This window comes from Vespula vulgaris, chromosome 11, assembly GCF_905475345.1.
Source record: "Vespula vulgaris chromosome 11, iyVesVulg1.1, whole genome shotgun sequence".
In the NCBI taxonomy this organism is placed as follows: Eukaryota; Metazoa; Arthropoda; class Insecta; order Hymenoptera; family Vespidae; genus Vespula; species Vespula vulgaris.
The window spans coordinates 4,674,174-4,699,006 of record NC_066596.1 but is presented as its reverse complement, the minus strand read 5'-3'; the positions used below and the strand labels follow the sequence as shown (position 1 = coordinate 4,699,006).

At 40.0% G+C, this 24,833-nt stretch overlaps 1 protein-coding gene across 2 annotated transcripts in view; it reads right to left on the bottom strand.

Annotated features, from left to right (window-relative positions):
• The window catches only part of LOC127067677 (LIM/homeobox protein Lhx9), an 86,840-nt gene that overhangs the window by 41,341 nt on the left and 20,666 nt on the right, over positions 1–24,833 (bottom strand). For both annotated transcript variants that reach the window (XM_051002906.1, XM_051002908.1), the window contains exon 2: positions 155–788. In XM_051002906.1, coding sequence (XP_050858863.1) covers positions 155–541 — 387 coding nt within the window. In that variant the 5' untranslated portion in view covers positions 542–788. The remainder of the gene's footprint in view (positions 1–154; positions 789–24,833) is intronic.

The window sequence follows — 24,833 nt, the reverse complement described above, 5'->3', positions numbered from 1 at the left end:
AAATAATATATTTTTGTTGGCTACTATAGTTCTGAAAAAAGTATTCTCGAGAAAAGGGGAAAGAAGTGGCAAAGTTGGAGTTGTTCTACCGCTATAAATACGAGGTAAGTTGATGGAAAAAGAAAAGTTGTAAAAACTGAAGTAGGCATCTTACCTTAAGCGTACAGTTGTTATTGTGATTGACCGGTGGGTAAGCAGGATGACCTGGTAGATGGGGATGGGGATGTCCCGGATGGTGCGGATGGTCGGTCATCATACTACTGGCTCCATGGTGATGTCCATTGGCGCCCATACCTTGTCCAGCCTGTAGAGAGCCATACGGAGTAGCCGGATCCGTGGAAACTCCATGGGGTGGCGAATGGGGACTTGGTAGGTCCGGGGTTGTTGTGGTGCCTCCACCACCGCCACCACCACCTCCTCCGCCGCCACCATTCGCTCCATAGCCGTGGTGAGGCCCACCGGGCCCTGTATGATGTGGACTGCTTGACAAAGACGAGTGGTGGGGGTAGGCTGCGGGGTGGCCCGGGTGGTGGGGGTTCATACCAGCGGTTAGAGCGCTCGCCAGCTTGACCGATGAGAGGTGGGCCCAAGGAGCCCACCGACAGCTTGTCACGACGAAAAACAAAAGCTTTTGGGTCCTACCTCTCGCTCTCTCTCTCTCTCTTTCTTGCTTTCTCGCTCTAACTCCCGTTTCTTCTTTTATCTTGCTCCCACTAACCCCTTCGCGGACCTTATTGAGGTCCGACTATACGGAAACCGGTTCTCTTCTTCCGGTTCTCTTGGATTAACTGAAAGAAGAAAGATAGACGTCGTTTTAGAAAAAAAGGTTGCAAGTTTTTTTGCTTTGGAATATAACGAATTAAATTAATAAGTTCTTTTTTATTCTATCGTAGTTATTAATTCGTAGTAAAAAAATTTCGCTAACGGGAGAAATAATGCTCGCACCTATATTTCTCGTTCGAATTTAATTCTTTTTTCCATACGTTTGTCCGACGGATCGTAGGCGTGTCAAGATCAAAGGCCTAATTTTCCGGCTGTTAATTTCGCGTTGGGATCAAAACTCAAACGAAAAAAAAAAAGAAAAGAAATGAGAGAAAGCTTCTAAAACCATCGGTCAGTGTTAACGGCTGAACGCGCGTCTCTTTTTTCCCAATCAAATTCGTCCGATCGCGATGATGGGGTTGTAGTTTGGGACGAAAGGGGATGAGGTGAATATGTGGATCGAGGATGGCTCGAGGGCGAAGTATAGTGTGAGTGGATGACGGAGTTCGAAAACGAAGCGTCGCATTGTCACGTCGACGAACAAAGCTTGTTCTAATTACTCTCCTTTATGATCTTTTCCGGCATCCAGTCGAATTTCCTCGGCCAACGTGGCCGTGGCTCTATTCTCTTCCTACGGAAAATGATCGCGTTAGCTCGTTATCCTCGTTATCGTTCGCAGTGTAAGCGTAAGAGACCGTGTAACTGGCCGAAGTGCCGCTTTCCCTAACGGATTAACAAAATGATGATTCTCTGAGGAATAGTTTAGGATTATCGGCTTTCGAGAAGAAAGTCATTGCATCACGTTCGGCTAGAATGAACCGAACGAAAAAGTGTTGATGGCATTGCGCTCGTCAAAATACGGCTCGTTCTTTAGAAATTTTATTTATTCGCGATTTTAAAAGGTTGTAAGGTTGTAGATACTTTTATACCAAATGTATAATACCGGTTGGTCAATATTGTATTGTTTTTGCAACTGATTGCGAGTACGTACAAGAGAGTACAAATTTCTAGATACTACTGGTCGATTTTATCCTTGTCTTTGTTTACATTATTACAGTTTTCCATAAACTATTCACACGATAAATTGCAGGTAAAAAAAATCATGCTGGACAAACCATCGTTAAGTCTTCGAAGTGAAATGCAAACACGTGGAAATTCCATGAAAAGCGGAATTACTTGGCGAGGGAATGAAAGACAGACAGAGAGAGAGAGAGAGAGAGAGAGAGAAAGTGAAACGTATAGAAGAGGGTTGGAAAGGACCATTAGAATTCTAAAAACGACTGGGTCCCTTCGTTAAGAAAGCGTGAAACCCGCGTGAATCCCTCTACGCGACACGCCCAGTTTAATTAACAATAATCGTCCTTTCCCAGTAAACGCAGCGGGTCGTTGTGCCTCGATCGGCATGCTGTGTATCGTCCGAAAACTTGTGCGTGTCCTTTTCCTTGAGGATAACGAGCACCTTATTCTTCTTCTTCTTCTTTCTTCCTCGGTCTTCCCTCTCTTATACCTTCTTTTTCCAGCCGACACCGGCTCTTTATTTCAAACGCCGTGTCAAAAAATACGAGCTATAACGGTTTTCCTCTCTCTCTTTCTCTTTCTCTTTAGCTCTTGGGCCGTCTATATCTATCCATAACTCGAGAGCGTGCACGTACCACCTGCCAGCTGCTGCATCCAATTAAGCCTCACAGCGTTATGCGCTAATTTCACTGTTAATTGTTAACCGTTCATTATTAATTACCCGTTCGCCTTATCGGAACATCTGCACGGGCAGGCTTCATTGGACGCCTTGCGTTGACAAGAGAGAGTGAGAGAGAAAGAGCTTACTTTATTACTCATAAATGAATGTATTACGTTGGTAGTGCTGCTGGTGATACAACGAAGATGGATATACCGAGAAAAGACTGAGTGAAAGAGATAGAGAGAGAGAGAGGGCGGGAGAGAGAGAGAGAGAGAGAGAGAAAGAGAGATAGAGAGATAGTGAGTAAGTAGGGAAGAGAGGTAAAGAGAAGGGTATTAATTAGAGAGAGAAATGTATTTTCCGCGTATTAATACCTCCCTGTTTTGCTCTTTGCGTCTGAATCATTACGCAGATTGCCGCGTAGCAACGATATTAATCCCGAAGTAGCGGATATTTCATGTATAACGAGGCCATGTGTGCCTGAGCCCGTTATAACCTGTCGTGACGAGAACACACGTCTCGATCTTGCGCAAAGTCGTTCTTTCAGAATCGAAATGATGGATAATGATGGAAATTTTTCAGCTTTCTTCGGATCTATAAGACCTATGGAATATAAAAGAGCTAGTCTAGCTCTTTAATTAGATTTTCTGTAAATACGTCGTTAGGATTATATCAAATATAAAATTTAATAATGAATAATACTTCGATACAAATAATTATCTCTATTCGCCATCTTGAAATATTATGATGGTTACAAAGGCATAACAACGTCATTTCCTGTCATGAGGATGATATGAAAAGAATCTAATAGAATATTGTATCGCACGAAAAGAGAAAATATATTTACGTACTGAGCTAGAATTTTAATTACTTTTTTAAACACCTAAAGGATTATTTATTTGTAGTAAAAATAAAAAAAAGAACACATTTGTTCCACGAACGGATGACTATTACCCACTTTTCAAAGAAATTCAATAAGAGTTGTGTCATCTGGAAAATTTTGAGCTCCAATGTTTATTGTTCGTCAATGGAATCTTAAAAAAAAAAAGAAAATATGGAGGAAAGAGAAAGACAGAGAGAGAGGGAGAAAGAAGAAAGTAGATGGAAATAGAGGAAAATGAGAGAATTCAGCATGGATTCAACAAATTTACGACCTATGACCCGCTCGATTGCACGAATTTCGTGCGAGCTTTCGCGGAAGTGCGACGGTCGAGCGATAACAAGATGAAAACGAGGGGATACACCGGTAATTACTGAAATGATAATGACGAGGAGAACGACGACGGCGGCGCAGCGGCGCGGCAGTGTCGTCGTCGTCGACGACGACGATGGAGAAGGACAACGACAGGGGGAAGAAAAGGAGAGATAGAGAGAGATAGAAAGAGAAAGAGAGAAAGAGAGAGAGAGAGTGAAACAGAGAGAGAGAGAGAGAGAGAGAGAGAGAGAGAAGGGGGAGAGGAAGGGAGAGCACGATCGGCTGCGATAGGGATAATTAACGATCACAATCGTACGAAAATGAGAACGGGGCGAGTGCGACGGTGACGATAACGAGCGGTCCAGCGATCTTATTAGCGATAAGCGACGATAACGAGGGCGCCTCGTTCCATACGATAACGACGGCGTTCCGGTGCTTGTAACAGTTGGAAAGGAACTCCGTCTAAAGATTGATACCGACGGCCCGGAACTCGTTTTCGATGCTAAACGCTCGTCGTCTCTCTTCGACGACTTCGTCCCACTGTCCTTCGAATTGCAACGTAATCTTCGCCTCTTCTTCTTCTTCTTCTTCTTCTTCTTCTTCTTCTTCTTCTTCTTCTCTTTATTTTTAATCCTTTTCTTTTTTCTCGTTCAACCACCGTTCATCGACGGTGCAAAAAATAAATGTTCTACTGTTAATTAGTCTAACGAACATATATTGAAGAAGAACGGTTGCTTTAGATTCACTCGTCGATTTGCTTCTTCTTGAAAGATCTTGATACGATAGAATGAATCAGGTGATTTGTTATCAGTGAATACTCGTAATGATACAAGTAGATCAGCATAGTCGTCAACTGTGGTGGACGGAAATAGTATCATGGTTAGAAACATCCAATTATCTTCTTGTTCATTTAAATATGTACTTTACAAACATTCCTATCTGATATAATAAATCATTCACCAAATTCCATTCTAATGATAATTACGCAAACACTACGAAAATATAGGTATGCGAAGTGTTTGTTAAATATGTTCTACGATTCGTATAATAGTTAAGCCGAAGGGAAAAAGAAGGAGGCGTCGAACGTAGGAAGATCATCGGTGTCATGCAAACGTATAATTTCGACCGTCTCGCGCGAGTCCGCAGCAGAGATGGTCTTTGTTCGTAGAAAAGACTTAAGATAAGTCTGGTACCTACAAAACACTACTACGTATATACTATATACGTTTATACTATGTATATACGTTACATACATATATACACTGGAAGGGAATGCTCCGGTAATGACGGTCAAGAGTCGGTACCCTCCCTCTACCCTCCTCTTCTTCTCAAGCAATAATTTTCCCCAGGGAATGGTTCAGGCATTCCTGTGCAACTGGCCGGCAACAATAAAATAAAGCATTTGTATCTTGTCATAATGCCCTCCTCTCTTGTAACTACGAATACTCTCAGCGACGGCGGAAGATTTGCTTTCCGTAATAAACGTTGTTTCGTGGACGAGGAGTAGAGAATCATCGAACTCCGTTCTGAGGAAGGGAAAGAATAAGAGAGAGAGAGAGAGAGAGAGAGAGAGAGAGAGAGAGAGAGAGAGAGAGAGAGAGAGAGAGAGAGAAAGAGAGAGATGATCTGGAGCAGAAAGAGAGCAGGGTCCCACTTGGAGATGCAAAGAAAAGAAAAGGAAAGTAAAGAAAATAGAAAAACATGAAGATAGAAGATAGGCCGGTTCTGAGGAGAGACAAAACTCAGCGCAGGTATGTAATGATAACTTGTGTTGAGTTATAATGACCGAGAGACTAGTAAGACAAGTCTGAAAATAATCTAATTATTGGTATAAATGATTATAGTAATTATAAATGAAGAGAGATAGAGAGACAGAGAAGGTGGTTTTGATTTTTGGTCCTGGTTATCTCGTGGACCAACTATTACAGGTATAACTTAGGAGGGCGTACAAATGAAAAGGCATACACACTGTTGCGGCCCTCTTTTTCGTGGAACCGGCATGCCCGCGAGAGAAAAGGAGGTGGAGATTACGATGAGAGGAAAGAGAAAGAAGGAGGGAGGGAGGATCATCGGGTGGCCGCGTTTCTGGTATGCAATTACGTAGAGAGGAACCCCGACAGCCGGAAGAATCGGTCCGTAACGTTCCTCGTGTATGCAACAAGTACGACGCGATAGCTCTTTGCCCTTGAGGATCACTTAATGACGCCGCGCATAGCAGATACATTTATTAGCTGCGTTCCATTGGGTGTTCTTTATGATTGTCTTTTTTTTTTTGTTACATTGCCTTACTCGGCAGGCATCGTAGTTAGTGATTCATATGATGAATTCGTTCTACGAGTGAATATTTTCTGCGATGTTTTTCCTTCTAAAATCACATCAACTTTGTCTTTGATAGCACCTATTAAAGATAAATTGAACTTTTGTTTCTTTCTTTTTACTACTACTATAAGAAATTGTGTTTATATGGTTTGTCATCTAATTAATTTTTCTGAACAATGTAAATTCAGGAAAAGATATAACCATTATCATTTTAAAACAGCACAGGTCCAATATTTAAGGAGAATCGATGTAAGACCATCGTTTAAAAGGCCACGGTTATGAGCTCACGTAAGATACAACAGAATGCCCTTAGACCCTTAATACGTATTTAATTAAGCGTGGCATAGCTGAACGAAGAGAGAGAATGAGGGAGAGTAAGAAGGATGGTAAGAGGTAGGGATATATCGAGAAAGAGAGAGAATGAGAGGCAAAAGGGGTGAGGGGTCGGGTTTATAGTGGATATCAGTAGAGGGCACCATAACTCTTCCGCCTCCAGCAGAGCCAGCTCGCCGGCACTTATGCGCGCACCTACCGCTATGGAATTTCATCCTCGCCGTTGCGACATAAATCTCCGTCGCATTAATGCCCCGTACGTAGCTACGGCCCGTACAGCAGCCAACGGAGGCTTCTGCGTTTCGGTGTGACGGCCTCCTAATATGCTCTCTCACTCTCTTTTGCACTTGCGTGCATTTCTGAGATTTTTCCTTGGAAGGGGAAGTCGGACTGTTTGTAGAAACGCGAACGAATACTATTCCTTTCGTTTGAGGTAGTACTTCATGTTGGAGCTGTTCGCTAGTATCATATAGTGTTTTATAATATCGAGATAATATTTATAGATTGCGGAACAATTTGTTAATTCGTCATTGTTATACAGTCTATTGAAACTCCTTTATATCTTTTTTTGTTTCGAATACACAAACGATTGATGTACAGAATAATTGGTACGAGTTCAGTAGTTAAATAAAATGTAGAAGATGCTTGTTGAATATTGTCATCGGCATGTGAGGTTTCCATTGTTTTCTCTAACAAGAGTCAAAGAAATGTTATATTCCTTGGGTCAATTCGTAGAGGAAGATGGGACTTTCTTAGTGTCTCTTTCGTTTGCTTGAGAGAAGAAGAAGAAGAAGAGAAAGAGCGAAGAACGTTCCGGCATTAAAGTTAAAGTGTAAAAGTGTTATTTGCGCACGGCTCGGTGCGGGCAAGCTGTACGAAGCGAAGCCGATACAGGCTTCGACCCCCGACGGCCCCCATAAATATCCGGTAGTGGCAGCTTGTTACTACACACTATGCGAACTTCAAACCGACCACGACACTCAATATCTCTCGACCACTCGTTCGTCAGGATTCCGCTAGTTCTCTATCTCTTTCTCTCTTTCTCTCTTTCCATCCCTCACACCACAGTTTACTTGCCCTGCTAAAAACTTTAATCTTTTTTCTTTTACTGAAGAATCGTCGTCATTTTCCATAAAACTCACAAACGCTTCGAGAATTAACATTCTTCCCCTATTCTTTAGATTCCTTTACGCAAAGTTTCTTTTCGTTTTCTTTTTCAAAATCAACTCAATACGAAAATAATCTTATTGAATCATTTTTCTTGGATTTTTGTTTTATGTGAATAAAGAGTAAAAGAGTTAAGAGGACAGGTACACAAAAGTACACAAGGTGGACGAAAGACAAGAGTGAGAGGGCAAGTATCAGGGTCGACGAGCAGAGAGTGCGGAACTGGAATCGTTGCCAACCACGTGGACGCGGCAGGCTTTGTTTCTAAAAGTGTTCGCATAGCGGCTCGTCGTTTGAAAATAACTATGTCGGTTGGCGTTAGCCTAGGATTAAATCGTACCGACGCATCATTGACGCCGGAGCAGCTTGATTGAGTCGTCTCTTTATCTTTACCTCCTTTTCTCTATTGAGATGGACAAGAAAATTAGTTTACTTTATCAAATTCGACATTAAACATTTGTTTATATAATTGATCGTATAATAAAAAAAAAGAACTTTATACGTATATCTAAGTATATTATTAAAAATACTAAATTCTTTTATTTCTAATTTAATTTAGTATTTAAAAAATGATGAAATATCTTGAAGAAGAGAAAGAGACAGCAAATTTGTTGGTCAAAATGTACATAGTTCGCTTAATGCTTGTCACAGCATGTTTCTGGTTCTAGGAAAGTATAGAGAAAGGGAAGGAGGAGAGAACAGTAAGGAGAAGTAGGAGATCGACTGGCACGTTACTAGCATAGTAGTGATGAGAGAAGGAGAGTAAAAGAGACAGAGACAGACAGAGAGAAAGAGAGAGAGAGAGAGAGACAGAGAGAGATAGTAAGCGAGAGAAAGGTAGGCGGTAGAAGCCTAATTGGTCGAAATTAGCAAGTTTAGTCATTAGCGGAGTTTCCGGCGGTAACGCTGGGTCCACTTGACTCCGCTTCCTGGGAAAGGAAGGACGGAAGGAAGGTGTGTACAGCGTACGAATCGGTTACGCTTCTCCTCCATACACACACACACACACACGCAGACACATCTGTTATATAAGTATACGTTGATGGTGAAATGTGCGCGCGTGTGCCGAGGAGGTTTCGCGCGGCGCGGAATTACGCGGCGGAGAGCGCTTCGTGACCGCAAATAACTGTTTCCATTGGAATCCTGCGGTTTACACTTTACCGCTGGTGCCATATCAACGCCTTAACGTGCCGTATTTAAATCCTGTCGCCGCTCCCGCCAACGGCACGCACCGTCTCCGGATCGACTTTGAACTATAAGACCAGCAATGGTACGGTTGCTTCTGCAATATGACTTTCTCTTGTGATTCTTCTATATTTCACTTTTCTATCTTGAAGTGTGGGAAAGATAGGTGCGGTAAAAAGAAATTCATTATTGGATTATAGATTTTATCGAGTATGATCTAATAAAATCCATAATAAGAATTATGCTGTGGTAAATTAGATATTAAATTAAACGAAATAAAAAGTAGAAGAAAAATAAACCTCAATTTATGATTCTTCAGGAGAGCAGGTGCTTCATATAAATTAAGTTTTTCTTTTTCCTTCTAACTTAAAGACGTGTACATTTATCCTTCAGTATCTATGGTACCTTCGTCCTGTTTTATGATACATTAAATACGAAAGTGCAAAAGATCCCAGAGCACGATACTAGTAGAAACCTACTTTGTCATACACCGTGGTATCGTGCAACGCATACCATGCCGTCGGCCTACCAAATGTTTTGAAATAATCATACACGGAACCCCGGCTGCAGGCCACTTTTCATGAATGCATTAATTCCGCTTAGTCCTTCTGACCCCCTTGTGTAAAACGAACGAGCCACCCCACGAAGACGACAATAGGAGAGAACCCAGCTAGCTGCATTCATATACACGTACGTAACTATATACATACATACATACATATATATATATATATATATATATATATAGGGTGTCATATATATGCATACATACATTTGCCTTGGAAAATAATAACATACTAAAAGAATATATATTTTATTAATATAAACGAATCAAATATATTACAAAAAAAAAGAAATGTAATTTGTTTAAGTGAAATGTCCAAATGTATATTTTGCCTAATATAAAAGACTTCCAGGTTTTTCCTTCTTCCTTCAATACAAAAATGAATTGATTTATATATTTTTAGAAAACAGTATCAAAGACTTCGAATTTATATCCTTTGATATCAGAGCCAGATAACTTGACGCATATACATACATTAATTCATACAATTATTACCTTTGAGGCAGATAATCGTTAATGCTGATTTGAGACACCCTATATATGTATGTATATGTCATTCTCATGCGTGTATGTGCCGTATTAGCGTAGTATATGCGTATGAACGTTGGAGTAAGGGCATCAGCTGCCGCACAAGGGCCCTTAATTATTCTATTAAACGGGCCGCGGACTTATTGTAACGCGCATACGTACCTACGGATATGTGTACTTGTATGTGTGTGTGTGTAAGCGGGGTGCTAGGGGAGAGACGGGAAGATAGAGAACGCAAATACGAGAGTTCAATGGGAACGTACGTTTATGTCGTATGGAAGGGATGCTGGTATCGAAATCGATCGGAAGGACCAATTGAGATGGGAGACTTTTGGTGAAAGAGAGAACCAACTATATATAAGAAATTTTATAATTCTCGTTTTTACGTCTATTATGATGTACAATTTATTATGACCATTTTTATGGATGAAAAGTCTCATAAAATTCTCACCGTCCAATTTGCAACTTTTTTTCTATATTCTTGGTCACATAGACAGGAAAGAACATCAGTGGGAAGGAAGGAACAAAGAGGAAAGAGAAGGGTAAAGCGAAAGCCGTTTTACAACGTTGTTTTGAGTAACGCTGTGAAATCGCTATGCAATTTTCTTTCCACGGAGAATCCGCGCTCCAAAGATAGGAAGGCTTCGAGAAACACAGAGAGAGAGAGAGAGAGAGAGAGAGAGAGAGAGAGAGAGAGAGTGGGAGAGAAGTATAGAGAGAGAAAGACGCATACAACGTTCTCAGTGGCCACGTGATTGGTCGTAAACGCCAAAAATATGCGCCGATTGGCCGGCAGTCCGGCCGGCTTTATGGCAGCATCGGTATGCCAGCCGGGTTTTATGGTTAATTTTTGCAATTTTGTAATTGCCTTGTGCCCCATGGGCATCGTACGACGCCCCTGTGTCCTATCTTCTGTTACCTCGCTTTTCTCCCCTTTCTCCCACTCTTCTGCCACCAGCTCCATCTACTCCTCACTTTTCCTACTCGACCAACGTAACCGGCCAAGCATCGTAAACCAGAACATGACCAGCGTCTTCCCTGTTTTCTTCATTTTCCTACTTTTCAAAGAAAAAAAAAAAAAGAAAAAATGAAATTTCCTCGTAAACGGAAGATATTGGCCCTAAAACTATAAATTAAAAGGAATATTGATAGTTCGTTAACGACTTTACTTTATGCGAAACGTTTCATTTCAGTTGGTTGAGTTGACATTTTTATAACATGTTTTATATGAAGGGGTTTTGAAAATCAGCTGTTTGGAAGCCTGTATCAAATCGGATTTGACATGTAAATTGATATTCGTTGAATTCTGATCCGATATAAAGTCTCAAGGTAATATCGTAATTATTTTATATAATTCATAGTACGTACTTGAATTTGACTTTACTCCTTGCTTTTCCCTTTACAATTCTCTGGGACCTTTCCATTTCTCCAATATTTTTCTCCATTATTTCACATTTAAAAAATCGACCCGATCGAGTACGACGACAATCTTGAATTTAACGAGACGTCGACATTTTTGAAAATACTATTGGGATCCACCCGGCGTAGCCAATTTTGCCTGCTCGCCCGTAAAGTAATGATTTCAATTTCGTGAGATCGCTCCTGCCAGCAGCCACTATGCATCCCTATTTCCCTCTCTCTTTACCTTCTCCATGTTCGACGATTCGGATTAAGCCACTAAGGAAATTCAATATCAGTAGCTGAGATGGGCACATAAAATTACTGACTGCCACTTCGCTTTAATTTGCGCAGTAAAGTTACCCGCACCCCGTCTTCCTGTTCCCCAATCCGCCTCACCCGATTTTGCTGTGACTCCATCCGGACATGAAGCTCGTCTCTCTCTCTCTCTCTCTCTCTCTCTCTCTCTCTCTCTCTCTCTCTCTTTCTCTCTACTATACACTTTCTCCGAGCTTACACATCAGATTAATATGCATTTCCGTAAAACTGAAGAACTATGATTCGTTTATTTGCTGCCAGCGCGTTTTAATGTTTAATGCAATAAAATTAGTAGCACTTATCGACTATCAAATGCAATCAAATTGTGCCGACGATGAAATACGATTCAATGATTGTTAGCTAAGCTTTCATTCGTGACTATCAAAGGACTCACCAGTTTTGTTTTTTTACTTCAAAAGAGTTTTACCAAGACATTTGCTATTTTTTTTTATTACTGATGCTACGTGATCAACGTGATCGGTTGATTGTGTCCTATATTACCTAGCGAATCACTCCCAAAAATCCATGACCCTCCCGGTTCTTGGAAAATCCTCCTGTTAAATTTATGGTCCTGCGGGCCGCAAACAGTGCACGTAAAACGTATCCGCGTACGAAATTGAAGCCACCGTAGTCGGCACGGGTGGTTAGGGGGTGGAGTCCGTGGCCTCCGTGAAACTGAACGAAGGGAGAAGTATCGTGCCTGTGTGATTGTGTTCATGTGTATGTGAGTGTAGGGGGTGAGTGGTAGCGTAATACGAAAACCATAGAATTCGCAATATCTTCCCAACGCGTTTTCACCACCGTGTACATACGTATTCTCTCCTCGGCGTATTCGCGTGGTAGGGATGAAAAAGAGGGATGGAAAGAGGTGGCTAGAGGGTGTACACGAAGCCCAATCTTCTACTCTTCCTCGCTCTCTCATTCTCTCTCGCTCTTGCTTGGCACAGTTCTGGCGTGTGTCAGTACTATCAGTTTATCAGATGTTGCGGCCAGCTACGACAGCTGTTACCTCAAGATATGGTAATTTTTAAAGTAACGTAAGAAGAGAGTGGAAGAGAGATAGTGCTAGCTGGAGGGTGGGCTAGAGAGTTGGAGGAAGTATCGAAGTTGAGGGGAAGTGAAACAGACTCGAATGTTGGGGTAGCTGAAGTAGAAAGAGAGAGAGAGAGACCGACTGATAGTGAGTGAATGGGGTTGAGCAGAAAGGGAGGCAGAGAGAGGGAGAGATAGATAGATAGAGAGAGGGGGGGAGGAGGAGAAAGAGAAAGAATACCAATATCTGTCAAACACATATTTTTTTAGATTTATCAGGTTTTTCCTTCGCAAAGCAAATCCAATTTAATTTTCTCGATACAGCTTATGAAGGACTAGTACTCTTCTAACCACTTCATGTGATTCTTTTTTCCTTTTTCTTTTCATCATTAAGCAGTCAAACAAATATAGGGATAGTTTATCCACTAATAAAATGCTCACACAAATTTGAATTGAGATAATTTTTTTTATAGAAATGTTCGTTCTTTTTTCTGAGAAATATGAATAATATCTATCTAATAACATCATAGTTGCATATGCATTGTATAAAATTTATAATTTAGTTAACTAATTTTGGTATTGCAATGAATCCAAGAGAGATTGGGGATAATTGTTAGTTTGCATCGGTATGCATTCAGACTAAAACCAGTTAAAAATATTAATTGGTTTAAACATCTGTCTTTGTTTTTATCTTTTCTACGTAATGAAGTAAAAAAAAAAGAAGAAAGGAAAAACAAAGAAAAAAAGTAGCAGGAGAAAGGAAGAAATGGGAAATTCTGAACGTGCCCTTATCGGATTAATTTGCTTCCACCGCAACACAAAGGGCAGAAATCCTTAGGAAACGAAGATTTTCCTTCTTTCCTACCTTTAACGTTCACCTTCTGATCCCTCCACCTCTAGTCTCGATGTGCCTACCCTTCTCCCCTATGCGTGTCTCCAACGGCAGTAATGAGAAGAGACGACGAGGCCTTTTCAGGAGGTGCAATCCAGCGTGACGTTGCTTCTTACTCTCTCGCGGCTTCCAACATTTGTCGGTTCTCAGCTTACGTTTCCGGACGCGGGAGGGTGAAGAGGATGAAGAAGAGGATGATGCTAGCAAGCAACGCAGTTGCTATTGCTTGCGGCTTACGCGTTGCGAGCATGCACCACTACCATGTAAGGCGATCAAAAGGAAACGCACGTATGCTGAGTGCTGTCTGTGTATGTGTGTATGTGATACATATATATATATACAGTGGGGGACAAAAGTATTCGTATAGTAGGAATATGGAAATACATTCTTACTGTACGAATACTTTCTTCCCTCACTGTATACAAATGTATTGATACAAAAGAAGGGTGTTACGAAAAAGTGACTAAAATATTATTTAGCTGGGGATCTCTGAATGCAACAAAAATATAGGGGAGAATTCAGTGAGGCATTTCTATTAATGACGCGAGATGATTTCAGTGAAACGTTGAATTAAATAGCTAGCTTATTGGTTTGGGTCAATGGGGGATCATGTTGCGGGTGAAATTTTTTTTTTTTGTTTTTCTCCAACAAGTATGAATTTACACGCTATACAAGATGAAGATTAATTATAAGCGGTTGAACACCTACCTTATGTTAAAACTTCAATTTTATGTAGACTGTTTGATTTGTTATATAGAAAAATAAAATTTTCTGTTTCTGTCTAGATATTTCCAATAGCTACGCACACGCATGTCTGCGCCAAGCAATATATTGAGATCTCGCGAGAGCGTAGGTACGCTTACGAAACAGGAAATAATGGTGCGCATTAGTAGCGACAGCTGCGATGCAACCCCGGATTGAATTGTTGTTCGGAGAGTTCGTGGAAAAACGGGGTGTGCGAGGGAACGTCGAGAAGGGCGAGGGGAGGTTTTCGAACTACTCCCCTTGAACGACGGAACTAGAACGAAAAAGAGCTTCGAATGTCGGTGGCTCCGTCGTATTGTACGACGGCGACGTTAATTGTGCGGATTTGTCATCGCGCGATGGCATCACGAAATACGTTTCAGGACGTCCCTCAGGAAAATGATGCTAATCTTCGGATGAACATATGCTTATGATATGCACTTCTGTAACTGTAAAGAGGGATATTCGAGAAGGATACGTTAATGGAACGTGGACATTGTTCATAGTGGATAATAATACATCCTATAAATTAATGTATAAGTGTTATTATAAATATATACTCCAAGTTTACGATCAGGTAAAACTGAGTCTCTTGCATCATTGAAAATTTGAATTTTCACAAAGAAGAACGTTCATCATTCATTTCATTCTCGTAGAGATAACCGAAATAGAAAACGGTACTGAAACAAAAGAAAATAAAATCTTTAATTTCATCTTATCAGTGATCTTAACCAGAGCAACCCTCGTTCCGTGAAACGTACGAAACGTAATAATTTTAACTTTGAAATGCAACCCCTTACATTCGCGACTCGCCAGCTCGCGCGCACATCGCCGTTACGAGGCCGTAATTAGTCCGAATTGACAAACAAAACTGCAGGAAAAGCGGGCCATTCTTGTTTGTACGCACAAAGGGTCTCGGCTTCTCTATCTCTCTTTCTCTACTCCCACTCTCTCGTCTCTCTTGGACGCGTGGACGACTCGCCTGGTAGTACCGGCCAAAATTTTAATTAATCCAGAGAGCTTATTAGTTTGAGTGCCGCCAAGGACTGGGTACGGTCGAGAACCACAAGAAAGAGAGAGAGAGAGAGAGAACAATTTCCAACTTGAGTGCGGAACGGGGGATGAAAGGGGCTCGTTTCCACGGCCTCGTACAATCGAGTGAAAACGAAGAAGCAAAATAAAAGAGGCACTGGGAGGGAAAAAAATATTGCGATAAAAACATAGTACCGGCCGGATTGCTGCTACCTTCTCGCTTCCGGTCAGATTACCTTCAAACTTTCGAGCACCTTCCGACATTTTTATCCTTTTACTTATCCTCCGCAGCTATTCATCTTTCTTTTTTCTCCGAATATGTTGTATATATGTATATATATATATATTGCGAATACGTCTATATTTTTTTCTTTGGTATATAATATTACAATACTCGTATTTATTGTTATAGTTGAAAAAGAGAGTGAAAAAATGAATTAATAGGAATTACTATATATACTAAAAATGTGTAAGTATTGTTTCTGTTATAGCGTAAACAAAATGATTTTAATTTGTTATAGAAAAAGCTACTTGAAACTCGACAACTCTTGCGTTATTGTTGACCAATCCAGGTACTCATATTGTGTATTTATTGTATTGCAATGTATACACGTAGTTACGTGGTCGATGTTTTATCCTTTTATTTACGAATAAACTTGTTGCACTATTTAGATGCACTATTGATTATTTTTTCATTATTAAGTTTGCGTTATGTCTTTACCAACATCCATTCAATCCGTAGTTGAAATTCTTGCAATTTTAGAAACATGTTCAAGATAATATATAATGTAAGAACATGTTCAAGATATTAAAAATAAAATCTCGAGGATCATATTCCTTGAAGTCCATGCGATCCTTTCACGAACTTGAAAGATTTTAATTATTTTCTGCCAATATAAGGATAAAAATAACATTCGAATAAGTATGGTTGATTCTGCAAAAAAAAACGGAATCTATCAAGGAGAAAAAGAACTGAAGGTAAAACCGGAGGAGAGGATTATCAAGAATCTTTTCGATCTCTCCTTGAACGAAAAATGTAGAAAGAAAAGAAAAAGAAACGAGAAAGATTCAAAGCGAGAGAAAGAGAGAGGGAGAAAGGGAGAGAGAGAGAGAGAGAGAAAGTCATGGTGAACGGTTAACAAGCGTCACATTCGTCAAACCACGCGCGTCCAATGCCACAGGGTGATACGTGTAACGAGCTAATTAACTTAATTTATCGCCGTTTGACGGGGATCCAATCGCAGATGCGCGGCACGTTAATTGTACGTCCATTAGCTGCCGATACGATCGTATAACCATCTAGCGTTTACTCCCTAACGATCGTTTAAAGCTCCCATCGTCTCTTCTCTCTAGACGATGACTACAGACTCATTGGAAAACATCTTTTCTTATTTTTCTATATTCGCTAACAGCTCATCGTATTTCCTTACCCTCCCTACGCTAAATAACGATTTCATGTTATTTCTGTCGATCGGGACTCGTTTAATGAGCTACTAAATTATTTTATTGTTTGCTTGTGTACGAGAATTATGTACGTAATGGTTTTCATTATAAGTATTGTGTGGCATGGCAAGTTTGTCTGAATATTGAGTTATTGTCAATGAAGAGAGAGAGAGAGAGAGAAAGGGGAAGAGAAACAATATTTGGACGAAACTATTTAGAAATGTGCAATAGGACTATTGTCCTTTGTAATCAATGTCTTAAGCATACAGATATAAAATGCAGTATTATGTTGTTATTGCTTTGTCTAGTTTCAAGTGAGAATTAACATAAAACATAATTGTAATTGTTTCTCAAGGTTGGAAAAAATGATAAAAAAAAAATTCATTATCGTTTATCCAGAAAAAAGAAGAAAAAGAAGTCCTGTTTTAATGAAGGGACAAGCCATTTAGTGACCCATAGGGTCTGCAAGTTTTCTCGTAAGTCTTCTCTGTCTACAAAAAAAAACCATGTTTCGTGCTCGATCGCGTAAATCGAAGTTAAAGAAAAATCAGGTAACAGTTCGAAGGGTACACCGAGTCGGTAGCAAAAACAAGATACCTTTCTGGGAACTAATCTACCCGTCTATACTATCTTACACCTTTCTTCGTTTTTTTGTTAACGGAATACAGTCTTGCCATCTTTGTTGTCTACTCTGTTTTTCTCTTTTTTTTTTCATTTAAAAGAACATCTTTTCTACTTGGAAAGACATTTAACTATTACTAGGAACATGACAGACAACAATAAGATTATCCAATGTTTATAACCAACCGGTAACCTATGTTCGATAATGAGACAAAAATAAGAATCTGAAAGATTATTTCTATAGATCAACTTTTTAAAGTAATCCGAATAAAAATTGTTATTTTCTTTTTCATGCCGAATGGAATTATCATTTCCGATATTATTTAATTTACTTACTTCCATGATCTTGAAGAGTATTAATTTAACTGTAATTAGGATTGACTCTTGACTTTTGATGTTGAAAACGAGATGCGATTTTACATTAAGGTCTCGGTCTAATAAAATAAATTATTTCTTCCTAGCTTTTCCATAGATATTTCTGTCTCTGTCCCATTCCAGACAGTAGATATCTGGCCACAAGAGCAACGTAGTTACGCCGTTACGCTACGCTCGGGTACTTAAATTCATAGGATGAAGAGGAAAAGCTTGGAGGAGTAGGAGTCGGGGGAAAGAGTAGAGAGAGAGTAATAGCGGGAAAGAGGACGTAGACGAGGAAGAGAGAGAGAGACACCCGCAATTTCGTGATTGCTTTTCAGACGACACTTTGTACACCCATGGACAGCACCAACCAACTCATTACGGTAATGACACGTGTGCATCAATTCGCATTAATATTCTAATGGACGTCAGGGAGAGGGAGAGAATGACTAAGAGAGAAAGAGAGATAGAAGAGGGGGGAGGGTGCAGACGAGGGTAGCTTGCTCAACATGGTAATGGTAGAATCGGTATTGGTATTAGTGTTGGTAGTAGGAGTGCTGCTGGGTCGAAGTGTGGAAGGCTAGAAAGGAGTTGGCATCGGAGACGAAGGGAGACGCCATGCTATCTTGCACATAATGCCAATTAATTAATGGATACTACTGTGGTTCGGCTGGATTATGTAACCGGTGCCCAGGACGACTGCTATCGATCGACGTCTCGGTGCTGCTAGACGGTGAATGTAAATTTCGTTCGTTTCGTTCCCGACGTCGTTCCGTTTGCTCGTTCGTTCGTTACAGTAAATATTTTTTTCTATTTGTCTTTTTTTTTTCTCTACGCTTTCGCATCACTGGAGACGTATGAATGAAAGTGATGGTTATTGATCGAGTCGTCTCTTTCTCTCTCTCCAAAGAGAAACGTTCTACGTAATAAGTATTGAAAAGATTGGATGGACACTTTCTTCTTTCTCAATATCGAAACACAGGGACTCAAGAGCACAATTTTATTATGGCAAGCTTTTAATAAAAAGAGAGTAATAAACTCAAGGTATATACATTGATTTACCCATGTAAATTTATTTTTATAGAACATTCGTTCCTCACACAAAACGATTCTGTTTTTCTATTTCTCAAATAATATGGAGAAAAAAAGAGATAATAGGAAAATATACGAAGACTGGAGTAAAGAACGCGACGAAGAAAGATTTGTTTTTTAAGGACGATCCAAAGTCTTAAAAAAGCATCGAGTGCTTTGATCCAGAAAAAAACTGACAAGCGCCATCACGCTTCTTCAACGGCAGCGCCATCTGCGATCTCTTGTGTTGCTTCGTAATAAATGCGCTATAATGAACGTTAGTGTGTTGGTAACTGAAACGCGTCTCGATCTCACGCAAAACGCATGTCATCCTGCATAATGACCGAATGTCATCGTCATCGACGAACAACGATGATGTCGCACTGCACACGTCTAAACGTATACGTGTGTGCATGAGTGTATTTTCGCGCGCGCACGGATCGTTATTCAATTACCGAGCGATGCCTATAACCGAATGATCATTACGCACGCGGTTAACGAGGTGCGTTAAACGATCGAGCTTACTGTCCATCGGGGAAAGATCGGGCGGACGTGCGCGGGAAATCGATAATCCTTCTCTATCGGCCGGATAATGAGCCAGCAATGAACTAGCCAACGAGAAAGAGAAAATCTTTTTTATCATCGACTATTTTATTTCGTAGAAATATACTTCAGGATAGAGTCAGTATTAATTTTTTTCTATACATACATATATGTAGAGAATAATTAATATTTTAATTAAGTCCGTACGATAGAAAATACAATTAAAAAATAATGTTAAAATCTTCGCAAGAATTTCCGAGAGTCATTTGAGGAACTCCAAGCATCTTCCTTCTCGTATCCCTTTAAACCACCTTAAACCAGCTTTCAGAACGCGACGGCTCGGTTATTCTTCTTCATTAAGCAACGATGCACAACGAGACCTAAGTAAATATACTTCAAGACCACGTCACGAAAAGGTAGAATAAAAAAGGAAAGGAAAGGAAAGGAAAGGAAAGGAAAAAGAAACAGATGAATACGCCTGTATCTCTCGTTTCCTTATCCACCCTCTCTCTACCTTAGACTTCTACCTCGGAGAGTGTTTTGTTTTAATAATTTATCGATCCTGTTCGACAAGCAACTTCTGTTCTTTTTCATCTGTTTGTTAGCAATGAAAATACATAAACGAAAAGAGTCTATTCGTTTACCAACCATATGGTATGTTAAAACTTTGAATATGTCACGACAATGGATATTAACTCAGCGTCATACCTTACGAAATAAATTTAATAGAGATCAATACCTACTTTTATTTCTAATTGTAATAGTTAACTTTTGGTGGTTATATTATCAACAACATTACGAATGCGTATAAAATCAATAACTCATGTCTGCCGACTGGCCTAATAAAATAAATTATCATTTCAAACATGTCTTATCTTAAGAAAACTGACAGTATCGGGAAGGGCGGATCTTGGTGACAAAAATTATCGTCCTCTTGGTTAAGGCTGACAAAAAATCTTTCGAATCTATATTCGAACCGTATAGAGAATTCTATATATCCAACCGGAACGCCGTTCCCCAGCCAACTCTCGCGTTTTAATCTTGGTACAGGATCTTCGTGAGATGTCTTAAGAGCACGGAATCAATTACCGCGACTTTCACCGCGTGGGCGCGCCACATCTGGCGTGTCCGGCTCTCCTACGTGGATTAGTGTACGTTCTCTCTTTTACTATGTGTGATCGTCCATGTAAGCTTAAATACGTATAAAGTGTGAGTAATAGCTACGGCGCACACTGCAACGTGGAATTAACAACGACAAGGTAGAAGAAGTGGTAATGGCGAAGGTGTGCGAGGACGACCGTTAACTGAAAGAAATACGATGGATATTCATTGATCTCACCGTGAAGCTGATAATTTTATGCGTGTAAAGCCAGTCAAATACTTCTTCGATTTACAGAATTTTTTGAATTTTTATCGTCTCTTATATCTTCGAAAATCCAACAAAATTTGCAGAATTCATTATTTCGTATTATTCAAATTGATAGGAGATATTTAAAGTTATTAAATTATCGCTTCATGTGCAAAAGAAAGGTACAGTGCGAAGGAAAAAAACTTGAATAAAGGTGATTTTCTGAGATGCAGTGGTTTCCGCTCTTCTTTCTTTTCTCGCTACAGGGTTTCCCTTTAAGCGTGCTTGATTTAACGAGAGTGCCGAGCGTTCTCTATCCTGACATTACCTGCATCAAGAAATCTCCTTGACCATTCTACCTCCTTTTTGATCTTTCGATTGATTGATCGCAAAAGAAGGAAATAGGCGAATGTACTTTGACGCAACTGTGATGTTAAAGTTTGAAAAGGCCGCTGTGAATAAAAGCATGAATCAATTCTGTTCCTTGTAAAATTAGAAGCACTGATTTTATCCGGTTTATTAAGAATTCGTCGGTCCAACAAATATCATACCGTTCGCACAAGCAATTACTAGTATTTTTTCAAGTATTAAGATGGATAATGACGTAAAGAGTGTCGAGTAATCTATAAAAAGTACCATCGACCGTTTGGAATCTCGAAATGGCGGAATAATCGTGGCTATTCGTCCCCTAGTGTTGGAACGTTTTCGAAGTTATCGGGAATGATCTTGCAAGGCCCGATGGTAAGCACGCGGCATGGTTGGCCCGTGGTATCGGTGGTGGTATAATGCGCGATTACAAGTTGCACTGCTATCTTGATCTGAGATTAGTCGAAGCACGACCTCCAGCCACTTTGACTTTCAGACATCCTCCTTCGTGCCTCTCCTTTCCGAGTACTTTCACGTCAAAGGAACGTCGACGTTTGGAAGTCGCGACCTGAAACCAAGGTGGTTTGATGCACTCTTCTCTATCACCTTCCTTTTCGCTATTCGCCTATTCTCGATTAGGGAGCTGTCACTTCAAGGTGACTACGTGTTGCCACGCCAACAGCATAGTTTTGTTGCTTGTTGGAGCTATTAACAATGTAATTCCGAATGGTTTCTGATCTTAAGTAAGGGATTTAATGATAAAATTGAACCCGTGAAATAATTCTAAAGTTTATAGCATAAAAAATACAACGCGTACACGCATACGCACACAAGAGAATGATAGAAAACATGGAAATAAAATATTCGAAGAATTCGTATAACGAGAGACGTTTAACTGCGTGGGTCTGTTAAAGGATCGGATTATCCAATGGAGTGGGACTTTGGGTCGGTGAAGAGAGGGGACGGGGACCGAGTGGGAAAAGAAAGGAGATTTCTCGATGGAAAGGAAGAGAGAACTTCCACTTGGGCGCACTTGAATGGATCTCCAAGCGAGGGGCCGCAAGTCCCAGGCCTAACCACGATGGAAAACCAACAAAGCTTCGTTCTTCTTTACAATGGGACTCTCGAAGAGCCCAGCCATCGGACCGCTAGTTCCACGTTTTTGTACGTGAAGCGGATACATTGCGCGTGCGCACATAATCTCTACGTCACGTGTATTTGTATATTAAAAAATCTAAAAAAGCAATTTCAACTCTCACGCGTACAAGGATTTTACATTTTCAACGAGAAAACGCAAAAGAAGAAGAGTATGAATTGATTAATTATCCGTTAATAATTAACCTTCATTATTCTTCTGTACTTTTATTACTGGTATTGTATTTTGAACAAAGGATACATCCCGGGCGGACATTAAATATGACAAAAGATAATATCGAATATGAATATTCTGACTGGATTTCATCGTAGCTATCATGCGTCTGTGTACGATACATGGAGCGGTGCATAGTCGATTAAAAATTATTTTAAATTTTAAACGGCAATAAAGGAGTCATTATATCAACAGCCGTATTCGGTGATATTTAACACAGGATTCCCATGTAAAACGGTATTCCAGTGATAGTAAATTCAAAGAGGAATGAGAATACGAACTTGAAAAAATATATACGCCGTTTAAATTTATTTCACGTCTACAGATATTTAATAGAATTTCATACGAACTTTGTGATCTGAAAATATTTTAGATATTAAAGATTTAGTCAAGTTCATAACGTCATATTGCATAGACGAAACGAAATGTATAATATATCGTATAAGTTTATCTTGTGTCTACATTACAATTAATTAAATTGATAATTAAAGAGGATACAACTAATTATTTTTAGATATAAGGTATACACGAAATGGATTAAATGTTTCATAATTACATAAAAATAGAACCTTTCCAGCCCCTTCTCAAAGAGACAGGAAGAAGGAAGCGCGTAAGCACGAAGCTGAACGACCCTAGCGATTTCTTTATACTAATTGAAATTAGTAGCGAGTAACCGACAGGGCAAAAGAGAAAAAAAAACGCTCTGCTCGACGCGAAGAGGGCTGACGTGTTCGAAAAAAAATAAAATAAAGGGCTAAACAAGGGAGAGACCGCTTCTCTCCTCTCTCCCTCTCTCTCTCTCTCTCTGTTTCTCATGTGTTTTCGTTCAGCAATGACTGGCGAGATGTGCTCTAAGTTCGACTTTTAGAAGTTCAACTTCAGAAACGAGACGGTCGAGAATAACAAATGATCGTCATTACGGTGTCGAGCATAATGAAAGAGAAAGAGAGAGAAGAGAGAGAGAGGGAGAGAGGGAGAGAGAGAGAATCGTCGTTTCGAAAAGTTATACTAACGTTTGAACTTAGGTATAGCATTTCCTTTTTTGAAGAGATAGTCATTATTACATAATGATCACTATCCTTGTTTCCTTTTTTGGGAATCGTTAATCTTGTTCCTATGCTTTTATACTTTGATGAATCGAACGACAGAAAGATAATTTTGCTTCAATTATAATGTTTTTGAGTTTGGATCGTTTTTCTACATCCTGAATCATTTTCTTCATCATCTCTAATTAGGGTGTATAATGTTTTGAAACGATACCTGATAGCAGACCTGAAGATAATTTTTAGATATAATTTAAGGTATAATTATGGTAAACAAGACCAAACCTGATTTTGAAATGATTCGTCTATGTGAAACAATCTAATCGATGCGATAAGCGATATAAAAGACGATATGAAATTTGAAAAAAATAAATTTTCAAATTGAATTATTTAGATTAAAAACACATTTCAAAGATAAATATTAGTAACAGCAATATCACGGAAGTAACATTTTACATATTGCTCAAATGTTATTTTAAAATGATAAGACGATTGAAGATATGTTTCGTAAAAAATAATTTATATCTTTGGATGGCTTAGGTGTCAAACGAGTTTTCCCGCATAGCAGTGGATGGAAATATCTGGTCATATCCAAGCCAGACAGACAACTCGGACCTAACACTGATCAGTCGACGGCCTCGTACCAGACTCGTCAAGATCCATTTGCGGACTGGGATGTACAGCTGCATTACCGTGTCGTGGTGCCAAATACTAATGGTAGGGAAGCGAATAGTGTCGTTACGGAACCTCACACTCACCGCACTCCACCCCTCACATCTCCCAACCCTAACTCCCATCTCGCGTAGTCGTGTTTCTCTGCGTTCGGATGCATAACACGGTGGACGGTGTAGGAAACCAGACTGAGTGACCTTGATGGAAAGGCAAGAAATGCACACTCAATATACATTTGTCGGATCTCATCGATCAAAAGCAACAACTGAGATGATTCCAATAATAATTCAATAAGATACAATCATATTGTATTATATAAAACATTAGGAAAAATAACAACGAGATTGGGGATTGCATTGGGAACGTTGTAAGAAATAAATCTGATTGAATGTTGAAAGAAATAATACTCATTGATGTACCAGCTATGGTAACTGAAATTACCAAACCACGGAGCGAGGTCCCAAGTGGTAAGCGAGATTACGGGAATGAGAAGAACTCAAAGAGCGAGAAAGAAAAAAAACAATCCGTGAGAGAGGAAGAAGAAGAAGACTGCGAAGGGTGGAGGGGTGAAAACGTAGGAGGTTAAGACGTTGTCCTGCCAACAGGTGGTAGCAACCTCACACCACAGCCAGCTATCCTCTTCTACCCAACCCCTTTTTCGCCCTCTGTGGCAGCAACCACGACGATAACCCGCGGCGACACCCGATAAAACGGCTCGTAGAAGAGGGTTGGGGGTCTCTGTTACGATGCGCATGGGATAAGTGGGTCGTGCAGCATTAGACGGAAAGAGAGAAAGAACGTGCTCGTAGCAGAGAAGAAAAACACTAGAGAGATTATCGGCCTTGGCTATTC